Source organism: Topomyia yanbarensis, chromosome 3 (genome assembly GCF_030247195.1).
Source record: "Topomyia yanbarensis strain Yona2022 chromosome 3, ASM3024719v1, whole genome shotgun sequence".
Taxonomy (NCBI): Eukaryota; Metazoa; Arthropoda; class Insecta; order Diptera; family Culicidae; genus Topomyia; species Topomyia yanbarensis.
This window is the reverse complement of record NC_080672.1, coordinates 400172441-400187712: the sequence shown is the minus strand read 5'-3', so window position 1 is coordinate 400187712 and position 15272 is coordinate 400172441. Positions and strand designations below refer to the sequence as shown.

General features: G+C 37.2%; 1 protein-coding gene across 1 annotated transcript in view; it reads left to right on the top strand.

Moving 5' to 3' along the window:
* The window catches only part of LOC131688324 (rap guanine nucleotide exchange factor 4-like), a 491347-nt gene that overhangs the window by 248569 nt on the left and 227506 nt on the right, over positions 1–15272 (top strand). The window contains exon 5 of the mRNA XM_058972527.1: positions 10143–10194. Coding sequence (XP_058828510.1) covers positions 10143–10194 — 52 coding nt within the window. The remainder of the gene's footprint in view (positions 1–10142; positions 10195–15272) is intronic.

The following is a 15272-nucleotide window of genomic DNA, read 5'->3' as shown; positions in this document are numbered from 1 at the left end:
GTACAAACCAGTGGTGTTCTTAAATTCAGTTGTTATTTTTGGCTGAATTTACCGAAACCAGCATTAAGTTGACTGAATTAAGTTTCACGCAAAGAATTTAGTTTTATGCGCCTCTATTATAATTATTATTATTAATAATAATTAATTATTTAATAATAATTATTAAATCAAGGTATATTAATTCAATTTAATCGAACACAATGCTTTAAAATAAAATACGTTGGCTATATAACTTATGTCTTACATGTCTTACTATCACTTTATAGAATATAAAGTGATCGATATTCGTTTCACTTTTCGGTTTGACAAAAAAAAGTTCCAAGCAGTCAAACATTGATGGATATACCTTAGATCCTGTTTTCAACATATGGGACATTCCACGCGAAGTGATCAAAATAGATGCATACATGAAATCGACCTTCACGGATTTGAACCAAATTTGGAGGAATTGTTCTTCTATGGCCAATGAATAAAAATCCAAATATTTTGGTCAATTGAACCACCCCTCGAGTCATGGGAGCACCCCCCGTTTTGACAAATTGCCAAAACTTTTGATTTTCTTTTGATCATATCACCGGTTTTATTAACTCTAAAATCAAACCGAAGATGGCTTTTAAAGAAAATTATTCAAGGGGTCTAGAAAAACTATTAATTTTTGGTGGCAGAGCTGCCAATTATGCGATTTTTTCAGTTAAATATTAAAAATTAATTTTACTCTCAACTCAATACATATAATTTAATATTGAAATTTCTAATGCCATCGTGTTCCTCAGACATTTTTACATAAAAACACATAATCTCAATATAAATTGATCGTATCCTGAGATACATCGTTTTGAAGGGAAAAACTCGCATTTTCTCATATAAAAATCCATTTTTATTGACCAAAATTGAGAAAATCTTCAAATGATGACCATCGACCCTAATCTGGTAGAAGCAAACCAAAAACGTAGTTTTTCATCATTTCCCGTCTGCTTCACGAAAAATTATGTTTGAACTTAGAATACTCAAGTTGGTTTTTTAGTGTTTCGCGCTTGCGATTTTATGTGGGATATTACGAGTTCTTTCCTTAGAAACGGTGTATATCAGGATCCGCTTAAATTATGTTGAGATTATATGTGTTTTTTTTATGTAAAAATGTCTGAGGAATATAATTCGATATAATTCGAATTTTCAAAACTAAAATATATGTATTGAAAGAAAAATTAAATTTTAATTTGGCAGCACTGCCGCCAAAAATTAATATTTGTTCTAGACTCCTTGAATAATTTTCTTCAAAAGCCATCTTGCGATTTGATTTTAGAGTAAATAAAACCGGAGATATGATCAAAAGAAAATCAAGGGTTTTGACAATTTGTCAAAACGGGGGGTGGTACTCCCATGACCCGAGGGGTGGTCCAATTGACACAAAAATTTGGGTTTTTATATATGAGCCCTAGAAGAACAATTCCTCCAAATTTAGTTCAAGTCCGCGAAGGTCGATTACACGATCGACTTCGCGTGGAATGACCCATATAACAAATATATTTAATGAAGAAGAAAAACATTTATTTTGATTCGATTATCCGAAGCGAAATTTTTCTGCACCCAACGGATAATCGAATCTGGACTGAATGTGAAAATAATGTCACCTCTGTTTCTCAGAGATGGCTGGACCGATTTGCACAAACTTAGTCTCAAATGAAAGGTATAACCTTCCCATCGGCTGCTATTGAATCTTTCACTCTGGTAGAAAACATTTACAAAATAATTAAGAACCGCTAAACTACTCACTAAGCGAAAGCTTAGATGCTCCTCTTTCATCTGAATATAACTTTGAAATATTCTATCGGGGGGCCTAGAACATTTATTTTTTTAACATTTTGAAGATATTATTTTTAGGGTAATCTTCAATTTGTAGTCGAAATCAAATATCTCCCTATTGGAAGGTTTAATCAATGAGCACACACCGTTAGAGGAACGGACTTGTTATGTTAAGAAAACCTTCGAAGACATCATTTAGTCAGTTTCGCGTTGATAATTAGGTATCTTGAAATTCGCGAAACAAATCTTCAATTTATTTTTCTTCGTAATATATTTTTGATCAAGGTTCCTATTAAAAAAATGGGTTAAAATTCTATTACTGTTCTATGGATTCTTTGAACAATTTTATATCAATAAGATTTGTTTTCGTTTTTCGTTTCGTTGAAAATTAGGAGTTAAAACACGATCGAAAGACTTTACCTTTAGAAACACATAAAATCAGTGGTTCACAATTTAGTAGAAAATTATATTTTCCGCGAAATCAATTCATGTTCTGTTTTGTATACAGCAGGAAAATGTTTGGAAGCTGCAGGATGTTATTTGATTTTAGGGATTTTGTATTTGTTCAAAGTAGCAATTCAATAATAGGAAATATGGGAAAGACAAAATTATAAAGTTCAATTTATCAATTATTTCGATTTGATCAATCGACGGAACAACGGATCTAAATACATCACATAATGGTAAGATGGCCTGAACAAATTCGAAAATGATATAATTATGAATAAGAAAAGTGTCGGAAAGGAATCCCGAGCAAAAAACTCTAATAACATAAAATATACACGAAAGAGTATTATAATAATAATAGTAATTATTATAACAGGTTTATAACCCTTAATTGGTCCAAAATCCTTTCACAACTCGATAGATGCAAAAAATTGTAACGTTTATAAGTTTATAAGTAGTATTTCCAAGATAAAATACTGTCTTCCCAAATAAACATCGTACACAACGTTCGCTCTGGTTTTGTACTCATATTAAACCCACACTTCGTGTAGGAACTCAAACACGCTATTTCGTACCAAAACACGTGCACATGTTCGCCTGCACAACCGAACCCCATGTACGTACACGGTGTCGTACACATATGTTCGAGGCACCAGTTTTCGCTTTCTCACTCTCATCATCACTAGCGTTGGCTCTTTTTGCCGTGTGCGAATCGTTCTCTTGTACGCACCCGGTGTACGTACACGGATATTTGAACTAGAGTTTGTACATCGTTCGCTTAGGTTCAATGTTCAAGGCGAACCTGTACATCGAAGCGGTTTGAGGTTGAAATTGAACCGTTGAACACATACACGTAATTTTGTACACAGGTACAAACTTGTCGACTTGTTCATGGGAAGTCTGGTAATATTTTAGTGTATTGACCGCAAATCCAAAGAGAAAGTATTCAAAATTTCTACCAATTTCGGAAGATTAATTCACAAAGATAGTTTTTACTCACTTACCATTGAAGTAGGAAGCAGATATTATGTCAATGTTTTTATAACATATGTACTAACAAACACTGTAATCATTGAAGTTGATCTACATAAAATGACTTCTCGAACAAAGGGATGCTCGTTTGTAAACAAAGTTCTCTAAATTTAACTATTAAACAATAGGTACATACATACAGGTACATAACTATGAAATTGAATTCAATGAACACAATACGAATACTTCCTAAACTAATGATGTATTTTCTGATGCCAATTATTCATAAAGGTTAAAAAAGTTAGTTTGCTAGATCGACGTACAATCGAGTAATGTTATATAAAAATAGATATTTATTTTTCTAAAATGAAAAAGTTCTAGACCCTTAGGAAGAGCAATTCAAAACTTGCCTCCTTTAAAAGAGAAGCAAGTTTCCGAATAATGAGTACATCAGTGATATTGATTTTTCCTTTGCCTTTCTCATTTGTCAAAACTACGATTCCATAGCTCATTATGTTCAATACAATGGTGGAAATGTATATTACATATTCCGTGCGATTTGCACATAGTACATACAATGGATCGACAGCCACGATTTTGAGATACTATGTGTCGACACTGAAACATCGCTTGAAACCAGCGGCAGATCAAGGAGGAGGATCAGTTAAGAAATTTTAAACTAGTCATAATTTCAAAGTAGCAACCCCTTACTGCGTACTCCTACCTAAGCCTTTACAAGCCAAAAAAAAAAATAGGGGGGATTGGGTTAACGATTTTTATAGTGATTGCATAACCTTGCTATATGAGAAAAGCAAAAACCCTCCAAACTCATAAGAGTTGCGCCCAATTGAAAATATAGAGCAAAAGGTTGGTAGATCCTCAAGAAAACTAGGGAATAACTAGAAATAAGAAACGATTCAAAGCAAAATGGCGTTTGGCATCAAATAAAGTAAACATAATAATGGAACAAAACATGATGAAACATAAAACCCGACAATTGGCAATGAAGACATTGGAAGCTTAATCACATGCTGTATTTTGTAGTCACTTCACGGAAAACAATTGTTCCCAGAATCGTGGATAAATTGCCATGAATTTTGCAACAATCACGTTTTTACCTTAGGAAAACAGGACCGCGATCAAAAATCGTGTGTTTTATTATTATGTTCAATTTCTCTTCACTAACGCCTGCGAAAAGCTTTTTTAGAATATATTCCATTTTAGGTACGTGAACTAGTACACAACTTTATGAACATTATTCATAAAATCATTGATGGTGTTATTCATATACTTAGGAACATTATGTCAAAATCAAAATAGTCTTCATACTTTCTTGTGGACTATTTCACGAAACTCGGATTTTAATTAATATTCAGTTCAATCCTCGTGAACTAATTCATTATTTCTAACATATTAGTCACGATCCAATATCCGTGCTCGAGAAATAGTTCACAATATCATCAAATATTATTCTTGCATTCGTGAATTGGTTCATAATTCCTAGTACAGTAGGCACGACTTACCATTCGTGCTCATAAAACTGTTCACGAAATCATAAAATATTAGTCATTCGTGATCTGATTCATGATTCCTAGTACATGACTTACGATTTTCTGCATGTTTGTGAAATTTAGGAGATATATTTTCAATTTCCTGCAGCATGGTCATTAAATTCTCACTGAACTATTTCACAAAATTTGGAATATTATTCGTCGGATTATTTTTGTTCCATGCACTATTCCATGAAATGTCATATGTCCAGCTGCTAGCAACCAGTAAGAGGCATGGGCAGTAGATATGAGAACAATATTAGGACCTAGAACATCGAAATTCATTCGATAAGGTTCAGTGTGGTGTCTGGACAGAAAAAGAAAACTGCATTGAGCACCAAAAACACATTATAGAGACACAAACAGGGTTTTCATATTCACAGACTTTTTCTGTAATGTCACCGATTTTTTTTCACAAATTCTGATCGCAGACTTTTTTACAGGTGACAGATTTTTGGAATTTTAATGAAAATTTCAAAATTTTCACAGATTTTTGGAAATATTGTGATTTTTTTCCTGCTTTAGTCATCACAGATGGTAAAAAGATTTGTTGACCAAAACACAGATTTCAATGTGGCATTCCTGGGCACAAATCGTGTTCGTAATGTAGTTCACAAAATGAGATACCGCAAATTAGTCACAATTTTATGTTCCTGTTCCTATTATTAACACGTTACTCCGAGTAAAAAAATCGATAATCATCAGAAAGAGCGAGTTTGGCCAAAAAAAAAAGATCCTGAAATCACGAACATAAATCATTCTTCTCGTGACTAAAATATCATGATATGGTAATTTGGGGAGAGATGCCGCACATTTCTTAAAATCGATCCTGCGTCGAAGTAAACCATTCAATATTTGATAAAATCATTTTTATCAATTTCGACAAGCTTCGAGAATACTGTGAAATGGTTTTTTTTCATGAAAAAAAAAATTCATCAAATTTCCATGAACATTTTTAAAAAAAAAGGTCATTGCGGGAGAGATGCCGCATGTGCGGATGAGATGCCGCACCATGGTCACAAACTGAAAAATGGTGAACAAAAGTATTTTTAGCTATCATTGATGTTTTTGTGATTAGGGGTCTTCAGCTGAGTTTCATGAAGTTTGATTACACCTATAAATCGGCCAGCACCTTCATTTTTCTTAAGGGGCTAATACCATTTCTAGAAACATTTTCTTATTCAACATTTTACAAATATTTTATTTTTGCAACCTTGTGTAACGGTTAAGTGGGAGTAACTTAATTAAGGGCACTGTTTATTTATATGTTTGTACGAGCGATATATTGGTAGGGGTTCCTTAAAATCAGTTTTTGGTTGTTTCTTCCAACAACGCATTTATATAACTTTGGTTTGTTCTTGAAAGATTCGTTTTAAAAAGCATCAATTCGTCGAAATTTTCATTTTTATCCCAAGATTAACATCACTACAAATCAATGCGTTTACTAAAATTAGTGCCTGAAACTTTAAAGAATAAACCGAAGAAACTAAAACTTAGATACATATCGCTCGTTCAAATATATAGATGAATAGACTCATATTCCTATATGCCACTGTGTTAGGTCCGTTAGTTTGTGGATATACCTTATTAATAATCTATATCTGACGCAAATGATCATTTAATGACATTTCGAGGTGAAAAAAAATACATTTTAGCAACGTATCCTCCGCCATCGAGTGCGGCATCTCACCCGCAATTTTGATGCGGCATCTCTCCCAATTGTATGGGAGAGATGCCGCACGACGACATTTTCCTCTGAAATTATGGATAATCGTGCTCATGATCAGAATGTCTTCTAAAAGGTTCCAGCTACTCAACCGATACATGATTTACGAAAAAAAAATCGAACAATTTAAAAGAACGAAATTTTAATGTGTAACGGTTCGTTTGTGCACACAACGTCGGCAACTTCAGCGCCACTTCCGTAAGGAAGGCTGCCGACGCAAGACGGTAGTCCGGCCAGAGACTCTAACCACGGGCGGGTAAATGAAAGTGGCTCAAACACAATGTCTCATTCGATTTTCCCGAACGCAAAAAAGAGCAGAAGACTAAATCCGAGTAAGAGATCGAAAAGGTAAGCTAATCGCGGGTTCAAATAAACACGGGTAAACTAAATTAAAATCTACGCGTTCACCTTAGGGAGAGATTGCCGGTGACCTTTAAGCTTGAGAGGAGTGGCGTTTCACTTCATGATCACATAGTGTATTTTCAGTTGGTTTACATTTGTTGTAGGTCCCGGGACAAGCTTTACTCCTACACTTATGCTAACTCATTAGCCTAGCATCGATCTGACCTGCAGTTGGTGAACAGCGGTAACGGGAACTGGTTGGTGACGTTGACGGTGGTATCTGGAACTGATTGGTGACGTTGACGGCGGGAACAGGAACTGGTTGGTGACGGTGACGGCGGTAACTGGAACTGGTTGGTGACGTTGACGGGCGGCAGGCGTGAGCGACCGCGTGCGTCGATTTTCGATGAACTTACTTACGCAGAATGTTTCAGTAGGCTGCTCGATTCGTAGCAATCATCCCCGAATTTGTACCATAAAACATAGCTCGAGTGGGTGACGGTGTCTCCGATAGCCTCGTGACAGGTTTGCTATGTGCCGCCAGGTGGCACGTGGAGAGTATAGTTCTGACGTTGCACGTAATGCTCGGCGGGTGGGTTATGTTGCCGACCTTCTATGCGACGATGTGTTATGTAGCAACTGTATTTTCCGACGAGGGGCGCTCTGATGCGTACGCGCCGAGTTGTCGGTTCTACGAGCCCCAAAAAAAACCCACGTTGGCGCGGGTTTTCAACCTGGTCAACGTGATCGATTAGATGAGATAACCTCCGTTTCTGCTTATGTCTTACCTGACTATACTGGTACAGACCGCACAATTCGGACTGATTGGCTACTTTGCTTGCCTATTTCACTGGCTTAAGCTTTATTATGAGAACGGCTGCAATAAAATAGGCTTTAGCCCTATGTGCCTAGCACGTGTTTAATGACATCGGTCGGAATTTAGCTCACCTTACAGAAACAGTAATCTTTTGCACCGTAACCGTGCTCTACACAAATATTGTCAAGTTTAGCGGTACCGTTGGGTACAATATTACATCGAAATCAATTTAGTTCACTTTCTGGCTAATGGCTTCACTCTCTACCTATCCGCCGTGTAAAGGGTGCGACAGTCTCCACTTAAGTGATCTGATCAGTCTTTTTTGAGACAATTAGTGGCGTGATCTTGGGAACACAAAAGCATTTTCCTTCTCGCTCAGTCCCATCGGCATTTGTAACTGATCCTTCTACGGGTGGGAAAAACGAAGGGGAGTGCGTGGAGCAGATCTCGGTGATTTAAATTTCCATCAGCAAGACAGTCTCCCGTTGACGGATAGATGGCACTGAAAGTAATGCTGTCAGTCGTATGCACAGTGGGCTAATTAATATCGTTACAAATGTGGTACTGAAAAACTTTCGGCACTCCGTGATGCAACTGGACGCACAGAATCATTAATAAAAATTTTGTAAGTTAATAATAAGGATTATTTTACATCTCCAGTCTTGTAATTCTTCAAAAGACAAACTCACAATATCATATTACCGTATAAAAGTGACCCTATATAAGAGATATAGAAAGTGCGGCATCTCTCCTGACGCGGCATCTCTCCCGAAATTACTCTAACGTGAATAGAAATTACGACAACCGCTACTGACATCCTGCAATCAAGAATATAAATCACGCTGCTTGACAGAAACATCCGATAGTAAACAGATGAAAAAAATATCATGGTAACGTGATGAGAAATCACAGAAATCGTGAATAAGCTCCTGCAGTCATGAACATCGTTAGCGTGTTGGCTATATAGTCCAAATTATAAGCAAGGATCATAACAAAAACTAAACATGTCCAGGGAATAACCATAGTAACACTACCAAATATTCGAATGTAACGCCATGTGTATATTTGACGTTCCCTAATTTTTTTTGGAAACGCAAATAGTTTCATAAGGTTTATTGTTCATAGTTTCAGGAAGTTGGTCACAGTTTTCGTAAATCGTTGAGTTTACTAAAATCGCGATCATTTTGCATGAATTTATGGACGGATTTTTTTCTGTGTGTTCATTTCAATAACTAATCATCGTACACTTAATCATGTTTGACCAACTGTTAACCGTTCAGCCTTTTAGCATAATGAACGATGGGAAGAAACTTCAAATGTAGCAGTAATGCGTCATATGCTTCCCCAGGTGTATTTTACGAGGTCATGCTGCCGTACGAAGGCTTCAGCCTTCTCGATACACAATACGGTATGGATTAACTCTTCGTAAATCATTCTTAAGAGAGAATTTATGACCTGATACCGAAGCATAGCATATATTTTCACTCAAACAGATAAACAATTGCTGGTGTATATTAACCATAAATTTACAACAGGATTTCATGTGATCCTGCAAAATTCCCAATGTAAACCATTCCAATTTTATCACTGTGCACTTCACCTACGATTTCACTCAAAAGATCCTGCTTTCATCTGGGATTTTCTCTTGCCATCTACTGCAAACCGACACAAATTCTCGAAATGGAAATTGTTTGTTGCATTGTCTTGTGCGGATTACGGATGAACATCTTGCTGGAAAAGCTTATCTGGAAGGAGGCGAAAGCACAAAATCTGCATTCATACGGTATACTGAAGTCTGGCTTCCAGGCACGTCAAGCAACGAAGATCGATTCGATGTCACACGGTTGTCGCTTCAAGTGGAAATGGTTCGCCATTTTCTAACATAATCTGTTTGCTTTGTTCGCAGTGTGCTTGCGATAGAAAATAGGACTTCTTTTAACGAACTTTTCTGTGTAATCCTGTTCGTAATGGAGTTGTTTCACCGTTTTCCGAACAATAAACAGTCGAATTATTAAACCACTCAAAAATTTATAACGCATTGTTTTTTTGTCAAATCATAATATTCGAACAGCCATTCTTTCAATTAGCCGGAAACTCTTCCCATAAATGAGTTCACGTAACTGAACAAACAAAGCGCACTCAGCCATCAATCCCCGATAGCGCGAATTTTCCGACCGAACCGCTACTAACCACCGGCGTAAATCGTTTTTACCCGTTTCCTGCGAACCGTGCCCAGCCAACGCCGGCGGAGGAGTAGCCAATAAATAATTTATAATTGAGTCATAAATAATGCTCTTTCAGTCGAGGCACGGTCCCCGGTCGCTGCGTATCGCAAAATTTTAATGTAAAGCTTTATGCAGCACATGTACCTACACACTTACTTACATACATACATACTGGCAGACAGTGATCAGCAATTAATTCCAGGCGATATTAATTTAATTTTTTTCTTTCTTCTTTTTTCTCTCCCTTTTATCAACGACAGAAAAATAAGGAATTAATGAACGACATAATTTCCAACTGCAAATTGAAAAATGGTAAGTACACTTATCTGAATGAAGCGGATAAAGTTTTATGGCATCGTGATAGGGGATGTACTATGTTTGACCGGGAAGTTCACTCGCAGGAATGAATGGTTTTATTGGGTTGTAAATAATGATGGGGTGGATTCAAGCGTATCATTTATGGAGGATTAAAGTATGGTTCGACTATCAGATAATTTCTGAGATTCATGTAAATTTATGAATACTGTAGGATTAAGTTGTAAGAATAATGAGGCTTCAAAGGGGATCTTGCTACTCATTTCTCGGAAAATGAAAAATGGAGCAGATTACAGTCGCAACTCATTCGAACTTAAATTGTAGGAATTTTAATCTCAAAATTTGCACCAAATCATCAATAATTAATTTTCCGTACGTTCCTGAAACATTAATGTGGTGTACTAAAAATTACTATTGGTATTACCAATCTCACGAATCGATTATTCTGGGAGGAAATTGCACTCCGCGAACCAACTGCTGAGTTGCATTTCTCTTGCGAACAGAATTAATCCGACTGTGACAGGTGCAAATTTCAATTCCTCGCAGCTGTAAGTAAATTTCACTCTCCTTCCACACACACAAACACATACCCACATCCACATGTGTTCACAATTCGCTAACTGTAGATCGAAAACGACGTACCGACCGAACGTTCGACCACTAACTATCACACAAAGCAAAATGTGGGTGGGAAAATGCTTGCAACACCTCCCTCCCCCCCCCCCCCGTATTGGAGTAACAGCTGAGTTTGTTCTCTGTTGGTGGCAAGTTTGGAAAATATCCCTCCAAGCCCTCCGGTGATGCCCATCAACAACCGCTCACTGCCAGCACTGTACCGCCGACACTGGTACCGCCTTCTCCTGGCGGTCGGTGAAACCAGATGCATATGCTCCGGGGAAGCTTACCAAACGACTCAAGCGAGAACGTGGTTGCATTAGGAATTATATTGTATCAATTTGGTTTGCTTTGCTGCTCCAGGTGGGGGATTGAATGGTGTGCTGGATATTGCTTTTAATTAATTTTCGTATTGAATTGAGAATTTAAAAATAAAATCATCATCAATTTTATTAATAACAAATTTAACATCGAACCGTAATACAAATTGGTTCTGGAATTGCTAGATAAAATAATTATCATGGTTTTTAATTAATAACGAACATACTCTCATAACTAGTTGTTATATCATCAATGTTAACTGCTATTTATTTGCATTTGAACTGGAGTTCTGATTCCGGAGTTACAGATTAAGGTTCAACTGAGAACGCCTTAAAAAGCGGCCATCTTTAAAAATGAAAAAAGCAGTTTGCTCTATCACCGTTGGAAAAATCTTCATGCAAATGAATCAATGTATTCTGGGCATTGGTAGAGTACTAATGATTGATTTTCATGAAGATTTTTCTAACGGTGAGAGAAAAAACTGCTTTTTTTCTTTTTCAAAGATGGCCGCTTTTTGAGGTGTTCTCAGTTGAACCTTAAAGAGTACTGCCACACACGAAAGTCCTATAATCATAATCAGGGATAAGAATCGAATGTTCACGACCGAATATATTTTAGATGTGCGAGTAACTTTCTCGATCTTAATCCGCCATAATTCAGTCTCTGAACTCCCGCCGCATGCGCATCTTCCGAGATTCTCTTCCAGTGTCTTTACTGAGCACAACTTTAGCTTACCTCTCTTGCGGCATTCGCACTGCATGTCCAGCCCGCTCTAATCTGCCATATTTTATCAGGCATCTGTTGTTAGCATGTTTCTAGATTTGGTACAGTTCGTGGTTTATGTGTCTGCGCCATATTCCCTACTGTACTGCCAATTTTTGAACGTAGGATTCTTCTCTCGAACACTCCGAATACTGTTCTCCATGGCCGGCGGGACATTTTTTCCTGAGTGGGTAGTAAGATTCGGAGCGATTTCTACCTGTAGTGATGAAAGTTAAGACAAATGTTGTGTTAGTGAAAATAAAAATTTCCAGAAAATAGCTTGTGGCTATTTTTAAACATCCATTGTTAATAGGCTGTATAACCGACGGCTCAGCGAAAATGTGTTTATTGATTACTGATACCATAAATGTTACACAACTAAGAACCAATTATTCCATTCTTATAAATTTCGTTGCATTAATTTTCTTTTTCCTCCGATAAAACCATCTTTTCGCGAGTACAGAAGCCCGCATGATAGTGTTGGCTAATGGGATAATTTCTCCGACGACCGATATCACCTCTGGCTCAATGGAGGTCGATTTGAATATTTCTCCGATGGCAAAATTATTGCTGATAAGTCTCCTTTTCGATAGAAATTATATTCATCTGATACCTAAAACCGGCCCCTGGATGTTCTTCTTCCGGACCGAGAATAAGCCATTTCTAATAATCAACGTATAGAGTGATCTAAATAAACAACACTCGGCCGTGTACGAAGAAGTATCTTGTCTAAATACCCACCTGGGAAGTAGAGATTGATGGTGTAGTCTCCGACAGGGGCCTAATTGCGAAGTATGAGGTTGGTTCCTTCTAGAACCCTTTGCTCCAGTCAGTAAAATTTCTGGTTCGCTAGTAATTGCGTTCAGCAAAAATCTAGGAACATAAGAAAATAATTCTGAGGATGTTATCGGCTGTATCAGTCAAAATAAAACGGCAAAAACGAAGTATTGCTTCTTAATCCGAAGAGAAAAGTCCTTACACTAAAAAGCTAAGCAAGAGCATCACAAGATTCAAAAAATCAGTTCTGTATATAGAGATCCAACACACCTTCTACAAACTAAAGAACCTCCAAAAACAACAAACAATGCTCATTACACAAATCCAGAGTTCCTGTATCCCAACAGAGATCACCACATCGTTCTTAAAAAGTTAATCCAGTTTTCACTCTAAAAACATTCTGCAAAGATCGTCTGCCACAAAAAAGAAGTTTGACGCAATTATTCGGCGCACAACAGAATCAGCCAATCAATCTCCTCCAAACTACAATAAAAAAGCTATCCATAATGGCACCAACAAACACATTCCACCTGACGTAGAAGCGCTACTTAGCCTTGGACACAAATTCGCACTCCCGATTACCAGCATCCAGGAAGTACCTTTCTACCATCTAATCGCCGACATAGAAAGTATGCTTAAGACGAATCCGGATACAACCGTACAAGACCGCACGCGATGTGCTATAGCTAATTCGATTCAAAACTACATCCACTACAACAAACACCACACGCAGAAGGACCAATTGACTGTTTTCTGCGAAAGAGCTGCCAAAGCAACCAAAATGTTTCTACGCGACAATCCTGATGTGTGTGTGATACAATCGGACAAAGGAAATAAAACGGTACTGATCAATGCACACGACTATAAACAAAAAAGCGCACCATGCTTAGTGACAGTAAAACATAACTACCGATAACACGCGATCCTACGTCAAGTTTTCAACGAATCAACAATAATTTTGGAAAACGTCTTTTTGATCTAAAGTTAATAGACAGAAAAACATCCGCACAAATAACAACATACAACGCTCTGTGTCCAAGAATATACGGCCAACCAAAAGCGTATAAAATTGGACTACCCCTCCGGCCCGTTGTACCTAACATGACCGCCCCAGCATACAACCTTTCCAAAATGATAGGAAAAATCATTCAGAACTCGATCAATAGCTCATACAACATAAAAGACTCCTTCTCATTCTGCGACTTCATAAACACTATAACACTCCCACCGGACTATATACTCATATCCCTAGATGTGACGGCTTTGTTCACGTCAATCACAAAAGCCCTGGTAGCACACGACATCATACATAGATGGGACGATATCAAGCTACATACGCACATCAACTTGGACCTTTTCATGGAAATAGTAGAATTCTGTATCGACTCCAGCTACTTCAAATACGATGGCCAACATTACTTACAAGTTTTCGGAACCGCAATGGGAAACCCTCTGTCTCCTGCCCTAGCTGACCTAGTCATGGAAACACTTCTAGACACCGTAATAAGACTACAATCTTTCAAACCACCTTTTGTCAGAAAATATGTTGATGATTTAATAATGGCAATCCAAAAGGACAAACTAGAACATGTTGTTGAAACTTTCAGCAATTACAATAGTCACATTCAATTCACCTATGAATTGGAAGTGGACAATAAAATACCGTTTTTAGACATGCTGCTCATACGACAACAGTATCAACTGATCAAAACAGAGTGGTACATGAAACCCATCGCAAGTGGCAGATTTTTGAATTACAATTTATTCCATCCGCTCCATCAAAAGATAAACATGGACAAAAATTTTATTCATCGAGTCAACTATTTGTCATCCAACCTGCGAGACGACGAAAAAATAAGCATCATAGATAAACAACTCAGTCTTAACAACTGCCCAAAAAACTTCGACATAGACTCATCAATAGGATGCACGAACGCAACATACTCACCCTTCAGACTACCGATAAAAACCTGCAAACTACTTACCGGTCATTAGCATACATTCCATACTTATCAAACCAAATTGGAAAACACCTGAAAAACGACTACAAATACATACAACTTGCACATAGAAACATAAAAACAGTTGGAAAATTCTACACAAAAATTAAAGATCCCGTTCCAGCCGATCACCACAGCAACGTTATTTACAGTATTCCATGCAAACAGTGCAGTTCATGCTACATAGGAATGACGTCAAATATGCTAAAAACCAGGATATGCGGACACAAGACACACTACAATACTTGGGACAAACTTCTACAGGTTAGATCGGACACAACAGAAATACAAATTGCCCATCTAAAGGAGAAAACAGCACTAATGGATCACAGTATTACACACAATCACAGGTTCGACTTTGAAAACACTAGCATATTAGCCAAAAACTGTAAAACACATGCACTTCCCTACATAGAAGTATGCCACATAATCACTAGCAAAAACAGTATTAATAAGCGAACAGATACAGAAGGTTTAAATTCCATCTATGCTGGAATTATTCACACTCTAGATATTGAGAATCAAAACAAACGAAAAATGACAACCAATGTAACACGCAATAGTATATGATCACAAAACAGCAATAATAGGGCTCTTGCT